The following is a 14,567-nucleotide window of genomic DNA, read 5'->3' as shown; positions in this document are numbered from 1 at the left end:
AAACAATAGCACACTGAAAAGAAAAAAATAATTATTTTGTCTTCAATAACGCAAGTGAATACCTATGAACTATGTATATACGTACTTCTGAAATCAATCACACAAATCTGCGTATTTATATATTTACAATCTGTTATTTTTGGAGTCGGTGCCAGCCTCAAACAAACTTGGGCACCTTAGTGAAGCACCTGCAAAGTAGTGTAGTGCCGGTTTTTTTATTTCCTTTTAGTTTTTTTTCGGCGGTTATTTTTTTTGTTAAAAAGATTTTATTTTATAATTTTCTGTGGCTATAATTTATACAAATTATTACATGCTTAATTTTTGATTACTTTTAAAATAGCTACCTACCTTGCTTTAGCTATTAACTGTTATATTAATAATCCTACTTTAACTATTATTTTGTTCTGTAATATAAATAAATTACCCCTATTTTCCCACCCTTAGGGTAGGATTTTTTTCCAAATTTTTATTATTATTACGACTACTCTGTAAAAGGTTATGCGTGGTCATACGTTACAATCGGTGAGTGAAAAAATCAATCATCCCCTATTTTCCTACCCTTAAGGTTGGTTTTTTTTTTCCAAATTTATATGGGACCAACTTCGGGATATACCCTTTCCAATAAAAAAATAATTATCAAAGTCGAACATCTCTGTAAAAAGTTATGCGTGGTCATACATAAAAAAAAAAAATATACGCGTCGACTTGAGAACCTCCTCCGTTTTTTTTTTTTCGTCGGTTGAAAAGTGGAATCTGTGCGTTGCTTGGTTTTCAAGGCATTAGGATTAAACAAATTTTTGAAAAACCGAGTGAAACACAATGTTTTTCACCGCGATGAAAATACCTTCTAACTGTAATATATTTGAAATCAAATCCAAATGAACGTCATTAAATATTTATCATTCAAAATCATAACACTTAGGTACAAGTAAATTCTACCAGCGAAGTCGAGGAAATAAGTCAAAAAAAATCTAAATTGTAGTACATATTCCTTATTTAATTGTAACATCGGTAGATCTTTACCTTGTACACTTCAAGACACGTGGAAAACAAGATAAATCCCAGTTTACAATTATCAAACTTCGTAGACAGATTACAAAGTATAAGTACTTAGATATCACTAGGAAATTAAATTATTACAAGACTGGCTCAATAAATTATTATCTTGCTACGAAAGTAATTAGGTGTACATCCTAATAAAAGGGTAGAAGTTTGTAATCAGGTATGCTAATTTGGGAAACTTCGGAGGGAAAAAGAAAAGTTTTCCCTATTAAACCCCATTGTTTCGCAGTAAGCGAAGATTTATTAATAGTAGAAGAGATCTAATCATGAAGTCTAAGAAAAATTCTACAAATTGGACAACTTAAATCACAGTTTGACAAGAGTCGTTTGTCAGTGGAGAGTAGGCAGAGAGAATTCTATTGTCTTTTTCTTATGTTAGTATTATAACACCAAAAAAGGGGGATGAGTGAGTTTGTTTTTCTGACATAACATGCGGCAACTCTGGTTTTCAAAAATTGACGTTTGACAACTTCAGTTACTTAGGTAGGTACTTTGGATAGTACCAAAAAAGATTTAACGCCGTATAGCGCCATCTATTCCTGGCTCAGAAACACTATTTTTATCTAGACTTTACACCTCTTCTACAATCAATACCTCTCTGGCAGCAGGTATTATCCGCGCCATGCAGCAGGAAAACTACGAAACGATGGGAATTACAACTTTTTCATAGAACGATTACGAGAAAGTTGGACGGTGCGACGCGTTCAGTGATTGCGCGCGAATCGCGCGATAGAGTCTGCGATGTAATTATCAAATATAACCCCGCGATTTTGTTCGCGTAAAAGACGTTAAGCTTTCAACACTATTTCCACCATTTCGAATTTCATGAAAATTAATTCTTTATAAAAGGATAATCCCTTCTTATTTACGAAATCAGGACTTAATCGCGTATGGGTAATTAAGTTTTAAAATTACCTCCGGCGATAAAATCCCGTTTTCGTAAATAATATAAAGTTACAGTTTGAATTCACTGTATTCTTTTCTGAAATAATTAACTTTTTGCATCCAAATGCCTTCTTGTTTTTCTTTTCAATATGTCCCTTTTTTTCTTCCATCTCTCCAAAATTGCAGAGCTGCCACTACACACAAACATAAAATGCAACTTTCTTAGAGTCAGACCAAGACAAGTCTGCAACGATTTTGATAGCACTCGCAATGCAAGTGTTATTTTAAACATCAAACTTCTATGAAATTATGACGTATATTATCACTTGCACTGCGTATGCTATCAAAATCGTTGCAGACTTTTCTTCTAACTCTATCAGTTTTTGAACAAGCAAGAGAGCCTTTACCAGCTGGTGTGGTGAAAAGGTTGATATAAAACAACCGAGCGCGTCAGTTGACGCCTTTGGCGGTCAAAAGGTAAAGCTGTTTGTAGACACAATCAATGAAACCACAAATTAAACGGTAAAAATCTTTTGTATTTATTTGTTTTTTAAACACAAAACAATAAAATATAAATGCGTACACAATGCTGGCTTTCAACTTTCAATGCGCATCACCTAGGCATAAATTGTTTCTCCGTAGGTAAGTAAATGGAATAAATGATATAAACAATTCATAAACTAATCGTAATATTTAATATCTTAAACGCATAACATAAATTCGTTAATTCGACAGTGGTCTTACCGTCTTACGAGGTTTAGCTACGTAATAAAAACAGCTTAGACATAGGAACAATATCTAACTTGAATTCCACAGGCGAATAACAACGCAGCGGCGGTACGTCGTCGAAAAGCGGTCAGAGCTTTGTACAAAAAGGATCTGTGGGATATAGTTAAATTTTTTAAGGTAAGGTCAATGGCTCAAAATTCCTTTGGTTGTCTTGTTTTTTGTTCCCGAAAAATGTGAAGGAGTGGAGGTTTTCGTATGGGGCGAAATTTGTTTTTTTAATTTTCTCAAGAGAATTATAAACTACAGCTAGAAAGACATAACTTTTTTTTGTTTATTTTATAAAAGACAAAAATAAAAGCGTGACAGAGTGGTCAGAAACAAGACAATGAAAAAAAAACAACGGGTTGCACTCCGGGAGTGCCGGCAGAAGTGAAAACTCAACGACATTGTAAATCAAAATATTAATAACAGCGCAGATAGCAGAATGTCTGCAGCACTATGTATAATTGAGGTTAACGCCATCTAGGGTTATTTCGTCGCATTACTTGAAGCCCCTAAGCACATCACTCTGAGTATTAATACCAGTTTAAGGGAAACTCACTAGATGGCATTTAAATCAAAAATCAATGACATTGTCCGTCACACATAACATAACGTCACGCAAGCGCCCTGCGCCGCCTACATGAAACAGCAGGCTCAGGCATACATTTTCGCCGTGCGGTAGAAAGAGAGGAGAGACGCCTTACGCGTTACGCCTTACGCTGTCTCGAGTTTATCATTTTTTCCCCCACCTCAAAAAGTGCACAGCGCCGCTAAAGAAGTTTTCTTAAAGAAAAAATCGTTGGGATGTCATATAACATATCGTTAAAACACAGTGTGTGACTTAATATCCTTGGCTAGCGACATATTAATTCAGATTTTTGTTAATTAACAGGTGATTTACCCTACTTATGATGATAATAAAACGTTTCGGTATAAATAACAGAGATTTTCTGAATTTAACCAGTTAAGAGGCATCAATAAATACCTAATGTTTCAAAAGTAGAGGATTGAAACGTTAAGTATCTAAAACACCTTTTTGGGGCAAGTTAAATACATAAAAGCTGTAACAGACGGACGGACCTTGGTACGGTCCGAAGCCTGTTCGATGAAATGGTTTGCCGTACGTCCGTTAAGGACGCAGCTGAGTGAAGGCGAAAAAGATATTATGTAAGCTGACCGGACCAAGGCCGTGGTCGGGTCCACCCGTCTGTTACAGCTTTGGAACGCAAAAAAATACATGCTAAGTTACGGGACATTTGGAAAATTTTTAGTTTTTTCCTATCAGTAGGACACTAACCAAAATAAGCTAACAAAAACATGTAAATATATATATTATTAGACAGGTAAATTCGACGAAATGAAAGCCATAATTATACCTATAAAAGCTTATAAATTATGTAAATTTGTGCAATAATTTCATAAATACCTAACTACAGCAATACTTTTCTTTCACACAATTTATATGGCACAGGACACAAACATACATTGTACCAAAGTGCTTTAAGTGCTATTATAATCGTTGTTATTTCTGAGTGTTGAGGCAGAAATATACAGCACCTATTTATTTGGTGTATTCCCATTTGTCCCCGCCGGAGACAGGTGGGAATTTATATAAATCAGTCCTCAACTCATGTCTGGCAGCGGTGACATGGGGTGGGGACAAAATGGGAATACACCATTTATTTAAGGTCGCTGCATACGATCCGTGATTTTTACCATCCAAGACAGGAAAAAGAGTAATTTGTTTTTTCATCTAGTCTGTTTTTTTAACTATAAAGTACTACGCCATAGGTACATTTTCTATGCAAGCAATCACCGAGCGTTCCATACTATTTCATATGGGCATTGCTTTATAGTTTAAAAAAATTGACGATTCGTACGGCAAGGATCACGTTGGGTGAATCAAATTGTCTTTTCCCACGTTACCATGGATACGGTCGCTTGGGTCACTCTTTAAATCCTGATTTACGCCATAAATATAACCAAACATGCATTTATGTCGCAGGTGTAAGCGCTTTCCACTATGGGCCATCTACCAAGCACGTCAGTATAACGAGGTATAGTGCGACATAAAATAGTAGAAATTACATAAAATGGAACTAAAAAAATTCCATACTAAATTATTGCCATGTTTAAGCATTTTACGTCAAAAATGTGACAGTTACGTAGGAATTGGCGCTCTCAATATTTTTTCTACAATTTCTTGTCGGATATACAAGAGTTCTTCTAACAAACTGTGCTAGTATTGTTGACTAGATGACGGTACAGAACTGCAAGAAATAGTTGATTCACCCACGTAACGTATGCACCGACCTTTAAGTACTTATCCATAATTTACAAAAAAACATAATGCATTTCATAATTTCATACAGGAACATTGAACATTAAAATTTAAAATACCTACACATTAATTTAGAAAAGATACAGTAGAAATTATTTATTTAAAGTATGTAAACAATCCATAAAAATAATAGATCTAGAGATATGTCACGAAGCAAAACAAATTTTCATCTAAATACAGACCCATATGTTTATTCCTTAGAGCATTTAGTAACTGGAGACGTCGTGGCTGTCATTTTCTGTACAAAAGAGTCTGCCGATTTTTGCGGGGGAGGGGACGTCAAATGTATTGCTATTTCTACATGATTTCTACGTAACGTACACATAGCCATGTCAGTCCATACAAAAGTTTGCACAAATGTGCAAGGTTTTCGGCAGAGGGGTAAGCTCTTAAAGGCGACTCCAGTTATTAAATGCTCTAAGGTTTATTCAGATTTATTTGTGCCAGCTTCGCGTAATTCGCGAACTTATTAAAATTATGAAACATCTTACAATATCTTTTTAATCTGGTTTTAACAAGATAACAGAATTAAATGCAGTATACACGTAATCGCGCTTCGCAGCGTTGCTCTATATACAGTTAGATCAAGTTAAGGCAGCGATTTTGATAGCTCAGACTGTGCAAGTGTTATTTTAAACGTCAAACTTCTATGAAATTACGATGTTTACTTAACACTTGCACAGTCCTTGTCATCAAAATCGCTGCTAACTTAGCTTGGTCTGACTTTATTAACCGATTTGGAAGTTTAACGATAGTACAGTCAGTGTCGTATAGTAGGTAGCATCCAAAGTAATATTTGAATACTTTGGATGCTACCTATATGACGTTGACTGTACCTACTAACAAGTCATTGTTAAAGCACTTAAGGTAAAGGTGGAGAAGACCATCTATCAGTTAAGATCGTCTACAAGCTCATTCATCGCTACTAACTCTTGCGCTTGTATACATACTACACTTAAAGAAGATCGGTAGAGCAGAAGGAGGGAAGCTCCTTTCTGTGTCTGAGCGAAGTACCTACGTATACAAATGAGCGCTTTCTCTCTATAACGGTCTTCCTAACCAAAAGTTTTATTTGCCGGTCTTCTCCATTGATCATAACTAAACATTGGTAGACCTTATCTGGTTGCAATAAAGTCTACAAATGATTAGACAACTGTTTTCATGCCAATAGGCAAAACGCTCGAATTTTCCACGCGACCCCATGTATACGCCTAACAACCTATGCCATCACTATGACTCCTTAGCCCATTGCTCGTGTAAACTCTGCAAATGTTCAAACGCCCGTTTAGTTATATTTAGAGTCGGCACTATCTTCAAAAGCCCCTTCTCGCCTATTAAACTAAGCCCGGCTAAACCTAGATAGGTATGCATCGGATCCGTGCAAGTGTCCGGCCATTTTGAGAAGCCCCCGACGATGACGTCCTGCGTTTCGTACACGTAACTCCTATTGCTTCCATAGTTGGTGTATTTTAAAGTTTTGAGCATTTTAAGTGACGCGCCTACCCAGAAACTGTAGCATGTGTCGACAGGTTTGTTGGGTCGGCCTTGGAAGCCGTCTATTTGGCGGAGCACGAGCCAGCGCTTGAGGCCCTCGATCTGTTGGTCGGAGAGCTTGTGCAGCTGGCCGGTGAGCTGCAGGGTGGCGAGCGCGCAGTACGTGGTGCCGCCGTGGGACTCCAGCTCGGGGCACTGGGCGATGCCGTAGTCGTAGCCCTGCGAAACAAGATAGTAATAAATTTTTGGCAATAAAACCATTTTTGGTACAAGCTTTTATCGCTGACTGTACTGTTCTTTCCACAGACAACTAATACTCATCGAGGCCATTCTAAAAAACCCAAACACAATTAGGTTTCGTTGTTTTATCACAGAGTTCTTATGGCCACCTCCTGTCTCCATCATCAGATCAGCTCGATGGTACCATAATATTGCATTGTCACCCGACTTACATATGTATGCAAATTTTCACCTGCATTGGAAGTCGGAAAATGGGTCAAATTTAGCTTGCAAGATTTGACCCGTACAAGCATAGTTACATATTTACATAGGTACAGTCGCCATCAGATATATCGGAGCGGCCAAGGTGTTCACAATATCTGAACACGCGCTCTAACGCCCTGACAATAGAGGCGTGTTCCGATATTTGTGAGCACTTTGGCCGCTCCGATATATCTGATGGCGACTGTACATTGCAAGTTAAATAAAAGCTTGTAAAAAGTGATGTCGGCTGTACACACTCGTCGAGAGCCTTTCGCCGAGTCTCGACATCGGTCTGATCCGATCGGAGAAGCGCGAGACGAGAAGAGAGCAGCATGTACACACTCGTTCTCGGCCTGTCTCGGAGTCTCTCGACGAGTATGTACAGCCCGCGTGATAAGTACATTACAATTACTATTAATTATGGGTCGCGACCCATTTATTGGTCCCTGAAACTACTACGGCATCTGAGCGTTACAAATAATATTGTATACCCCCGTTTTAAGACGGTCAAGAGGTGGGTCCCGAATTTGGCAGTTTATGTTAGGTGGGTCGAAGCCCAGTCAATTTTCGGAACCACTGCTCTATGGTTATGTTATAGTATAATGTTGGCTCACTTGACTCAATATTTTCAATTATATACATACTAGCTTTTGCCCGCGACTTGGTCTGCGTGGAATTAGTGACAGCAGCTAAAGTAGGTATAGCGCCTGGATAGTTCTAATAGCAATCATGGATAGTTCTAAAAATATTCAATTCGCGCATTGCTTACTTCAATTATTAGGCTCAAAGCATTAACTCTTTCAATTCCACCCCCCTTTGCACTCTCTGCAGGGATGATTTCCGACATAAAAACTATCCTATGTCCTTCCCCGGGATTCAAACTATCTCTATACCAAATTACAACTAAATCGGTTTAGCGACTTAAGCGTGAAGAGGTAACAGACAGACAGACACACTTACGCCTTTATAATATTAGTATGGATAATTAACACTTGTATAAAAAATCTATACACGATGATTTTTAATCGGTCATCAGGAACATTTTTTTCTAACTCAGTAATTGATGTAGATCACGTACATGGAAACAAACTTGTTTTTATAATCATAATTTTATTTTTGAGATCTATTTTATCCTAAAATCCTTGTCACTCTTATCTACTAATCGGTATCTATGAGTCATAATCTCTTTACAAACATAATTGGCAAAGGCATAAATGGCAATTGATAATTTATGAGTAATAACTTGTCATTGTCATATGCATAAATCCGTCAAATTTCCCGCCATATCGATGGCAGTTGACGTATCGTAGTTACTTGATGTAGGATAAACATGTATTTATAGTGTAAATAACATTATTTGCGGTATTTGACACATTATGACTGACGTATATAGAGATGTAACTAACGCAAATCGATTGTCACAGCAAGCGATTACGATTGGATGGCACGTAGACTGAGGTATCGAATTGTGACGTATAATGAATTTTTATTTGAGATTTAAATAAAGCTAGAATTATATGGTTTTCCCGCAAGCTACCGGTCGGTCGGTGTATTTAATATACCGACCGAGTAGGTCGCACCCATTGTCAAAATTGAAACTAACTGGGGATCTATTTTAAAGTTTATTTATGTTATTTCTGTGTTAAATTTGTTGTCTGTTAAGTGACGATAAATATATCCATATTTACAGTTAATTATCCACCTTTTCCTTATTTTTATTAAAAGAAAAATGAAAAATTCATATCGATTTACTTAGACGACTACCGATTCATAACGGTGGTGTCCGGCCAACCCTAAAATTAAAAAAAAAAAAGACGTAGAACGTAAACGTTCGCAGTGCAGTTGTTTTCCTTTGTGATTTCGATGTGCAAAACATTTTACGTAGTATTGCTGTTGTGAGTGATAGACGTCAAATACCGTAAATAATGTTATTTACACTATAGTGGTTTTAGTTTTAATTCTATTTTAACTTTTAATTAAATAAACAATAAGATAATTGCGTGAGACCTAGCCTAATAAGTTTAATTTAGCCTAGATATTAATATTTTTCTACTCCTGATCACCGATTAAAAATCATCGTGTATAGGCTAGCACTACACTGTGATTTAGAAAAATGTCTCACTATCGACTTGATGATGTAATCGGCCGCCTTCTCCTTGTCGAAGCCGGACCAGTCGTCGAGTATGTAGCTGATGCAGGCCGCGCAGTACACGAACCTCATGTCGGACTCACAGCCAGACAGTGTCGCTGCGAAGTTGCCTTCTTCTGTCTGAAGCGCCTTTACACCTGAAAGGATATATTTTAAATAAAATATGTTGTAGATATGAGATGTAGATAGAGTGGAAAAATACAGTGCTCTTGCAAAGTTCATAGATCTGATCTATATTTTGATGTGGGTACCACCTTATGTACAGCCGCCATCAGCCTCTATTGTCATGAGCGCGTGTTCAGATATTTTTGAGCACCTCGGCCGCTCCGATATATCTGATGGCTACTGCACCTACCTATGTAAGCAATAAATGACTGATTACATTGATTACTGATTACTAAATATCAATCTTAATCTAATTTTATTTGGTTTAATTTAACTAAATTTTATTTTGATTCTTCAGATACTAAAATGATAGTTCAATTGCCCTAATTTGTCCAATCGATAGTCTATCACTTTAAATTGTTACAATAACAGAATAATTGTACAATTAAACTGTCATTTTTGAGCAGGCAAGCGTCTCTGTTTCAATTCGGCATGCCTTCGTACGTCTTCTACTCCTCTACAGATCACATTTCACGGCTGATTCTCATGAAATGTTGTAATTATGTAATTGATATTTAGTATTTTTTTAATCTTTCAAAATGGCTCTCATAGTAATTATATGTACAAAACTCCAGAGTTTAAGGGCTCACATAGTAGCTTGTAGCTAGAATATAAAAACAGACTTAGATAGGTACCTTCTACTAACGCCTTCCGGTTAACTCTGCTAAGGTCGTCCCCAAGTGTAACCAGGGTACATAGCGCAGTGTAAGTCATGGCGAGGTGCCCGCAGAGATAGTGCGCGTTTTCGGGATGTAGCTCCATGTTGATGGTTGAGGACCCCTGGAACCCGCACATTGACATGTCCCCAGCTGAAATACAATTAAGAACCAAAGTTATTAGCACTTTCGGTGCCGGGCGCCCCGTTTCCAGTACAAATTAAACACACATACGAGTTCTTGGCAGTGACTGTGTTAAGAGTAGCTCTTAGATTTTATTAGCAAACCCTACGTAAATTCGCATTTAGTACAGTCTTCTTCTTCTTCCTCGCGGTATCCTGGCATTTTGCCACGGCTCATGAGAGCCTGGGGTCCGCTTGACAACTAATCCCATGATTTGACGTAGGCACTAGTTTTTACGAAAGCGACTGCCATCTGACCTTCCAACCCAGAGGGGAAACTAGGCCTTATTGGGATTAGTCCGGTGTCCTCACGATGTTTTCCTTCACCGAAAAGCGACTGGCAAATATCAAATGATATTTCGTACATAAGTTCCGAAAAACTCATTGGTACGAACCGGGGTTTGAACCCGCGACCTCCGGATTGAAAGTCGCACGCTCTTACCTCTATGCCACCAGCGCTTCGTTGTGTAGCATATTAGTACAGTCGCCTGCAATAATATGCTACACAACGAAGGCTGCAAAAATATCTAACACGATCTTATTTGTAGAGCCATGAGAGTGTGTCACATATTTTTGCGGCCTTCGTAGAGTAACATATTATTGCAGGTGACTGTACACACCTTTGCCTTAACTAATATTTAAGTAGTACAGTCACCTGCAATAATATGTTACTATTCGAAGGCCGCAAAAATATGTGACACGCTCTTATAGCTCTGCAAATAAGATCGTGTCAGATATTTTTGCGGCGTTCGTTGGGTAACATATTATTGCAGGTGACTGTACAACATATTCAAACTTGTGTTTAGTAATTTAATTATCTTATTGCGGTTGTGGTTTTATGTTTAAACTACATTTACGTTAACTGTGTCATGACCAAAGTCATGTATTTTACAGCCATAAAAGTAAAGCAAATCAAGTGGAGCTACTTATAATCTTTTAACCGCCATATAGAAGCCGTTAAAATGATAAGAAACTACAATGTTTGCTCTACAGCTCACAATACCACTCACGTACAATGCAAGGCTGTGTAAATACATTTATCAACATACATGTTTATTAAATATTACACCAAACAAACAGAGGTAGGTATTCAGTACTCGCTTTGAAGGGTAAAAACGGGACCCTATTACTAGGACTCCACTGTCCGTCCGTCTGTCTGGCTGTCACCACGCTGTATCGCATGAACCGTAATACCTAAACAGTTGAAAATTTCACACAAATGATGTATTTCTGTTGCCGCTATAACAACAAATAGTAAAAACAGAATAAAATAAATATTTAAGTGGGGCTCCCATACAACAAACGTGTTTTTGCCGTTTTTTGCGTAGGTAATTTATGGTACGAAACCTTACGTGCGCGAGTCCGACTCGCACTTCTGAAATACCACGATGGTTGCAAACAAGTGTACGGCCCGCCTGTCTTTAAATGGCTAGTGCAACTGGTCAACCTATGAAACCCGTGAAGTATATAAGAATTTACTCTCTTAAGGGACAAACCCAGGCCTCTCAGAACATAATTTAATAGAGAGAGTATAAGAAAGAATTCACCAAATATTTACCTATGTAAACTAAGTATGAGTAAACTGTGCTTCTTCCTAAAATTTTGTGATTCATTCTTTGAACCTACTTACAAATTTCCTGAAATACTTTGTTAGTATATTATTTAGTAGTTTCCTTAAATTTTAGTTATATATTTGTTTTTCCTTATACACTTGAATGTTTCGATAAATGGCCTAACCAACCCTAATGCATATGTTTACGAACAATTCAATTAAAGTTGAAATCTGTGAAAGTAAAACTAATTGTGAAACCAGACATGTGCAAGTCGGACTCGCCCACCAAGGGTTCTGTGCTTTTTAGTATTTGTTGTTATAGCGGCAACAGAAGCGGCAAAAACTGTCTAGGTATCACGGTTCATGGGATACAGCCTGGTGACAGACAGATAGACAGACAGACGGACAGTGGAGTCTTAGTAATAGTCCCGATTTTACCCTTTGGGTAGGGAACCTTAAAAATATTATACTTCCACCAAGTTTTGCAATATGGATCCCATTGTTAAGAAAACCTGCCCAACCTGGATGCAGATGCGGATAATACCTACTAGTTTTTTCTGGATTGCATAATCTACACTTGGCATCAGCCAAGTTGCTAAAGAAAACTAGATTTTTAGCTGAACTAGACAGAGCCATGTTAGGGTTCAACACGTTTTGTATCAAAAAAACCGGACAAGTGCGAGTCGGACTCGCCCACCGAGGGTTCCGTACTTTTTAGTATTTGTTGTTATAGCGGCAACAGAAATACATCATCTGTGAAAATTTCAACTGCCTAGCTATCACGGTTCATGAGATACAGCCTGGTGACAGACGGACGGACGGACGAACAGACGGATGGACAGCGGAGTCTTGGTAATAGGGTTTTACCGTTTTTACCCTTTGGGTACGGAACCCTAAAAACTGCCCTTTGCTGTGAACAGTTAGAAGTGCCAAACTTGGGTTATTTTTTAAATACCATGACTTTTAATGCTCCCATAAAAATTGGACTATTTTTTGTCACATTTATTTATTGGACAGAATTTTTATTTTTATCCCACTGCCTCAGTTTTTACTGTCATTATGTGCAGGCCTAGATTTAGGCTTAGGTTTAGCTTTGGCTCTAGGCACTCGGTATGGCACTTAAGATTTCGGGGGGGGGGGGGCCTTCTCCATCTCAAAATCATTGCAAGAATGCCCGGGCATTGTGGGCCTAGGCGGAAATCCGGCTCTGATTATGTGTTTAAAAAACATGTATGAAATGAACACTCACTCTCTTTATTGGGATGCACTTGAAGATGATACAGCCATTCTATAATCCGGGACCTCAGCTCTACAGAGATAGATGTGATGGAGCCCAGCACATCCAGCCCGGCCACTGAGAAATATGCTATTGTTACTCTGAAATAACAAATAGGGGCAATTTCATTTTAACTTGTAGTTTAAAGCGCGTCTTAAGTTGTGTTTCAGTAATGTCTAACCATCACATTCCTGACAAAATGTATGGGATTTGACATTGACCATCAGTTTTGTGACAATGGCTAATAAATAAATCATAAACTGAGACAGTTTCTTTCTTCTACATCAGTTACAAGTACATAATAACATCAAATACATAAAAACCTAATATAAAGTTATCAAGAAAATACAAAGCACATATTTTTAGGCACATTTATATGTGATAAATAATATATTTGTTAGCTTTTATTGGCTGCACAATTAATAAAGCAATAAAATATATAATCAAAGTGTTTGCTACTGAAAAGTTCAATATTCTCATCAATTAGAAGTCACAATAACACTTGCCTTGTAGTATCATGTGAAGATAATGATGAAGGCAAAATATCAAGGAACCGCATGAAATATTTCACATGTTGCCTGTGGGCCATTTCCAAGTTTTCTTGATTACTCATGATGATAACTTCTCTTCTTCTAAATGTAACCGGATGAGATATAAAAATGTTCCGACCGAAACTATCACTAGCTTCTTTGGCAATGTACTGACTGATACAGTGTGAGGCAGTTTATTCACTAGTCAATTTAATACATCACTTTATCATTTTTTAAATATTTTAATACTTTAATCACAGCTAATTTACATTATCCTGCCTCTTTTAATAAGTGAAGGTGAAGGGCGAGGAAATGATAGCGAGTGAAGTAACTGTCAAGTCTCAAAATATAGTCCAAACTCAGGCTAAATATTTATAAGGACATCGATATCATAAAATTTCAGAGTGTATGCACATGTATGAACACGTTACTTAACAAAAAATTATGTTTTATCTGAGTACAAATACACAAAAAAAATACAATAACAAAAAATCCATATTTATAATAAGTGGTATCCTCATTGTGAAGATAAGTTTAAAACTACAACACGCAACTCGGACCGTCCAATGTCGTGTCACATTCAATGACAGCTGTCATAAAAAATAGAGCTGTGTGTAATCTTAACCGTTAATTACCGATTTTCTACGTACGCAAGCTTAATAGAGTTAGACCAAGATAAGTCTGCAGCGAATTTGATAGCCCACGCAGTGCAAATGTTATTTTAAACGTCAAACTTCTGTGAAATTATGACGGATAAATAACACTTGCACTCCGTGGGCTATCAAAATCGCGATGTGCTATACTCGTGTGTCCGTGAGGGACAAAAACATACGCAATGCGACATTATGATTGGTCGAATTTATTTGTTGCCCACCATAATCAATACTAAATTTACGGTGGGGAATAAAAAAATGTGAGTCTGTCACAAGGACAAACAATAATAGCGCTTTCGCTGCTACTCCTACTGAAAGATATACTGGGTCAAGCAAATCTTGTCAGTAGCAAACGGCGGCAAATTTGA

At 37.4% G+C, this 14,567-nt stretch overlaps 2 protein-coding genes across 2 annotated transcripts in view; one reads left to right on the top strand and one right to left on the bottom strand.

Annotated features, from left to right (window-relative positions):
- LOC134798730 (ubiquitin-like modifier-activating enzyme ATG7) overlaps positions 1-14,567 on the top strand; it is a 441,738-nt gene that overhangs the window by 361,871 nt on the left and 65,300 nt on the right. The window lies entirely within an intron of this gene.
- On the bottom strand, positions 6,135-13,843 carry LOC134798645 (geranylgeranyl transferase type-1 subunit beta). The gene is made up of 5 exons (XM_063771011.1): positions 13,523-13,843; positions 12,990-13,117; positions 9,986-10,159; positions 9,159-9,322; positions 6,135-6,772 (listed from the first exon to the last, which is right to left on the bottom strand). Exons 1-5 carry the CDS (start codon positions 13,627-13,629, stop codon positions 6,290-6,292), a joined length of 1,056 nt encoding a protein of 351 aa, XP_063627081.1. The 5' UTR covers positions 13,630-13,843; the 3' UTR covers positions 6,135-6,289.

The sequence above is a fragment of the Cydia splendana genome, chromosome 17 (genome assembly GCF_910591565.1).
Source record: "Cydia splendana chromosome 17, ilCydSple1.2, whole genome shotgun sequence".
In the NCBI taxonomy this organism is placed as follows: Eukaryota; Metazoa; Arthropoda; class Insecta; order Lepidoptera; family Tortricidae; genus Cydia; species Cydia splendana.
Note: the sequence above shows the minus strand (reverse complement) of the source record. Positions and strands in the feature narration are given on the sequence as shown.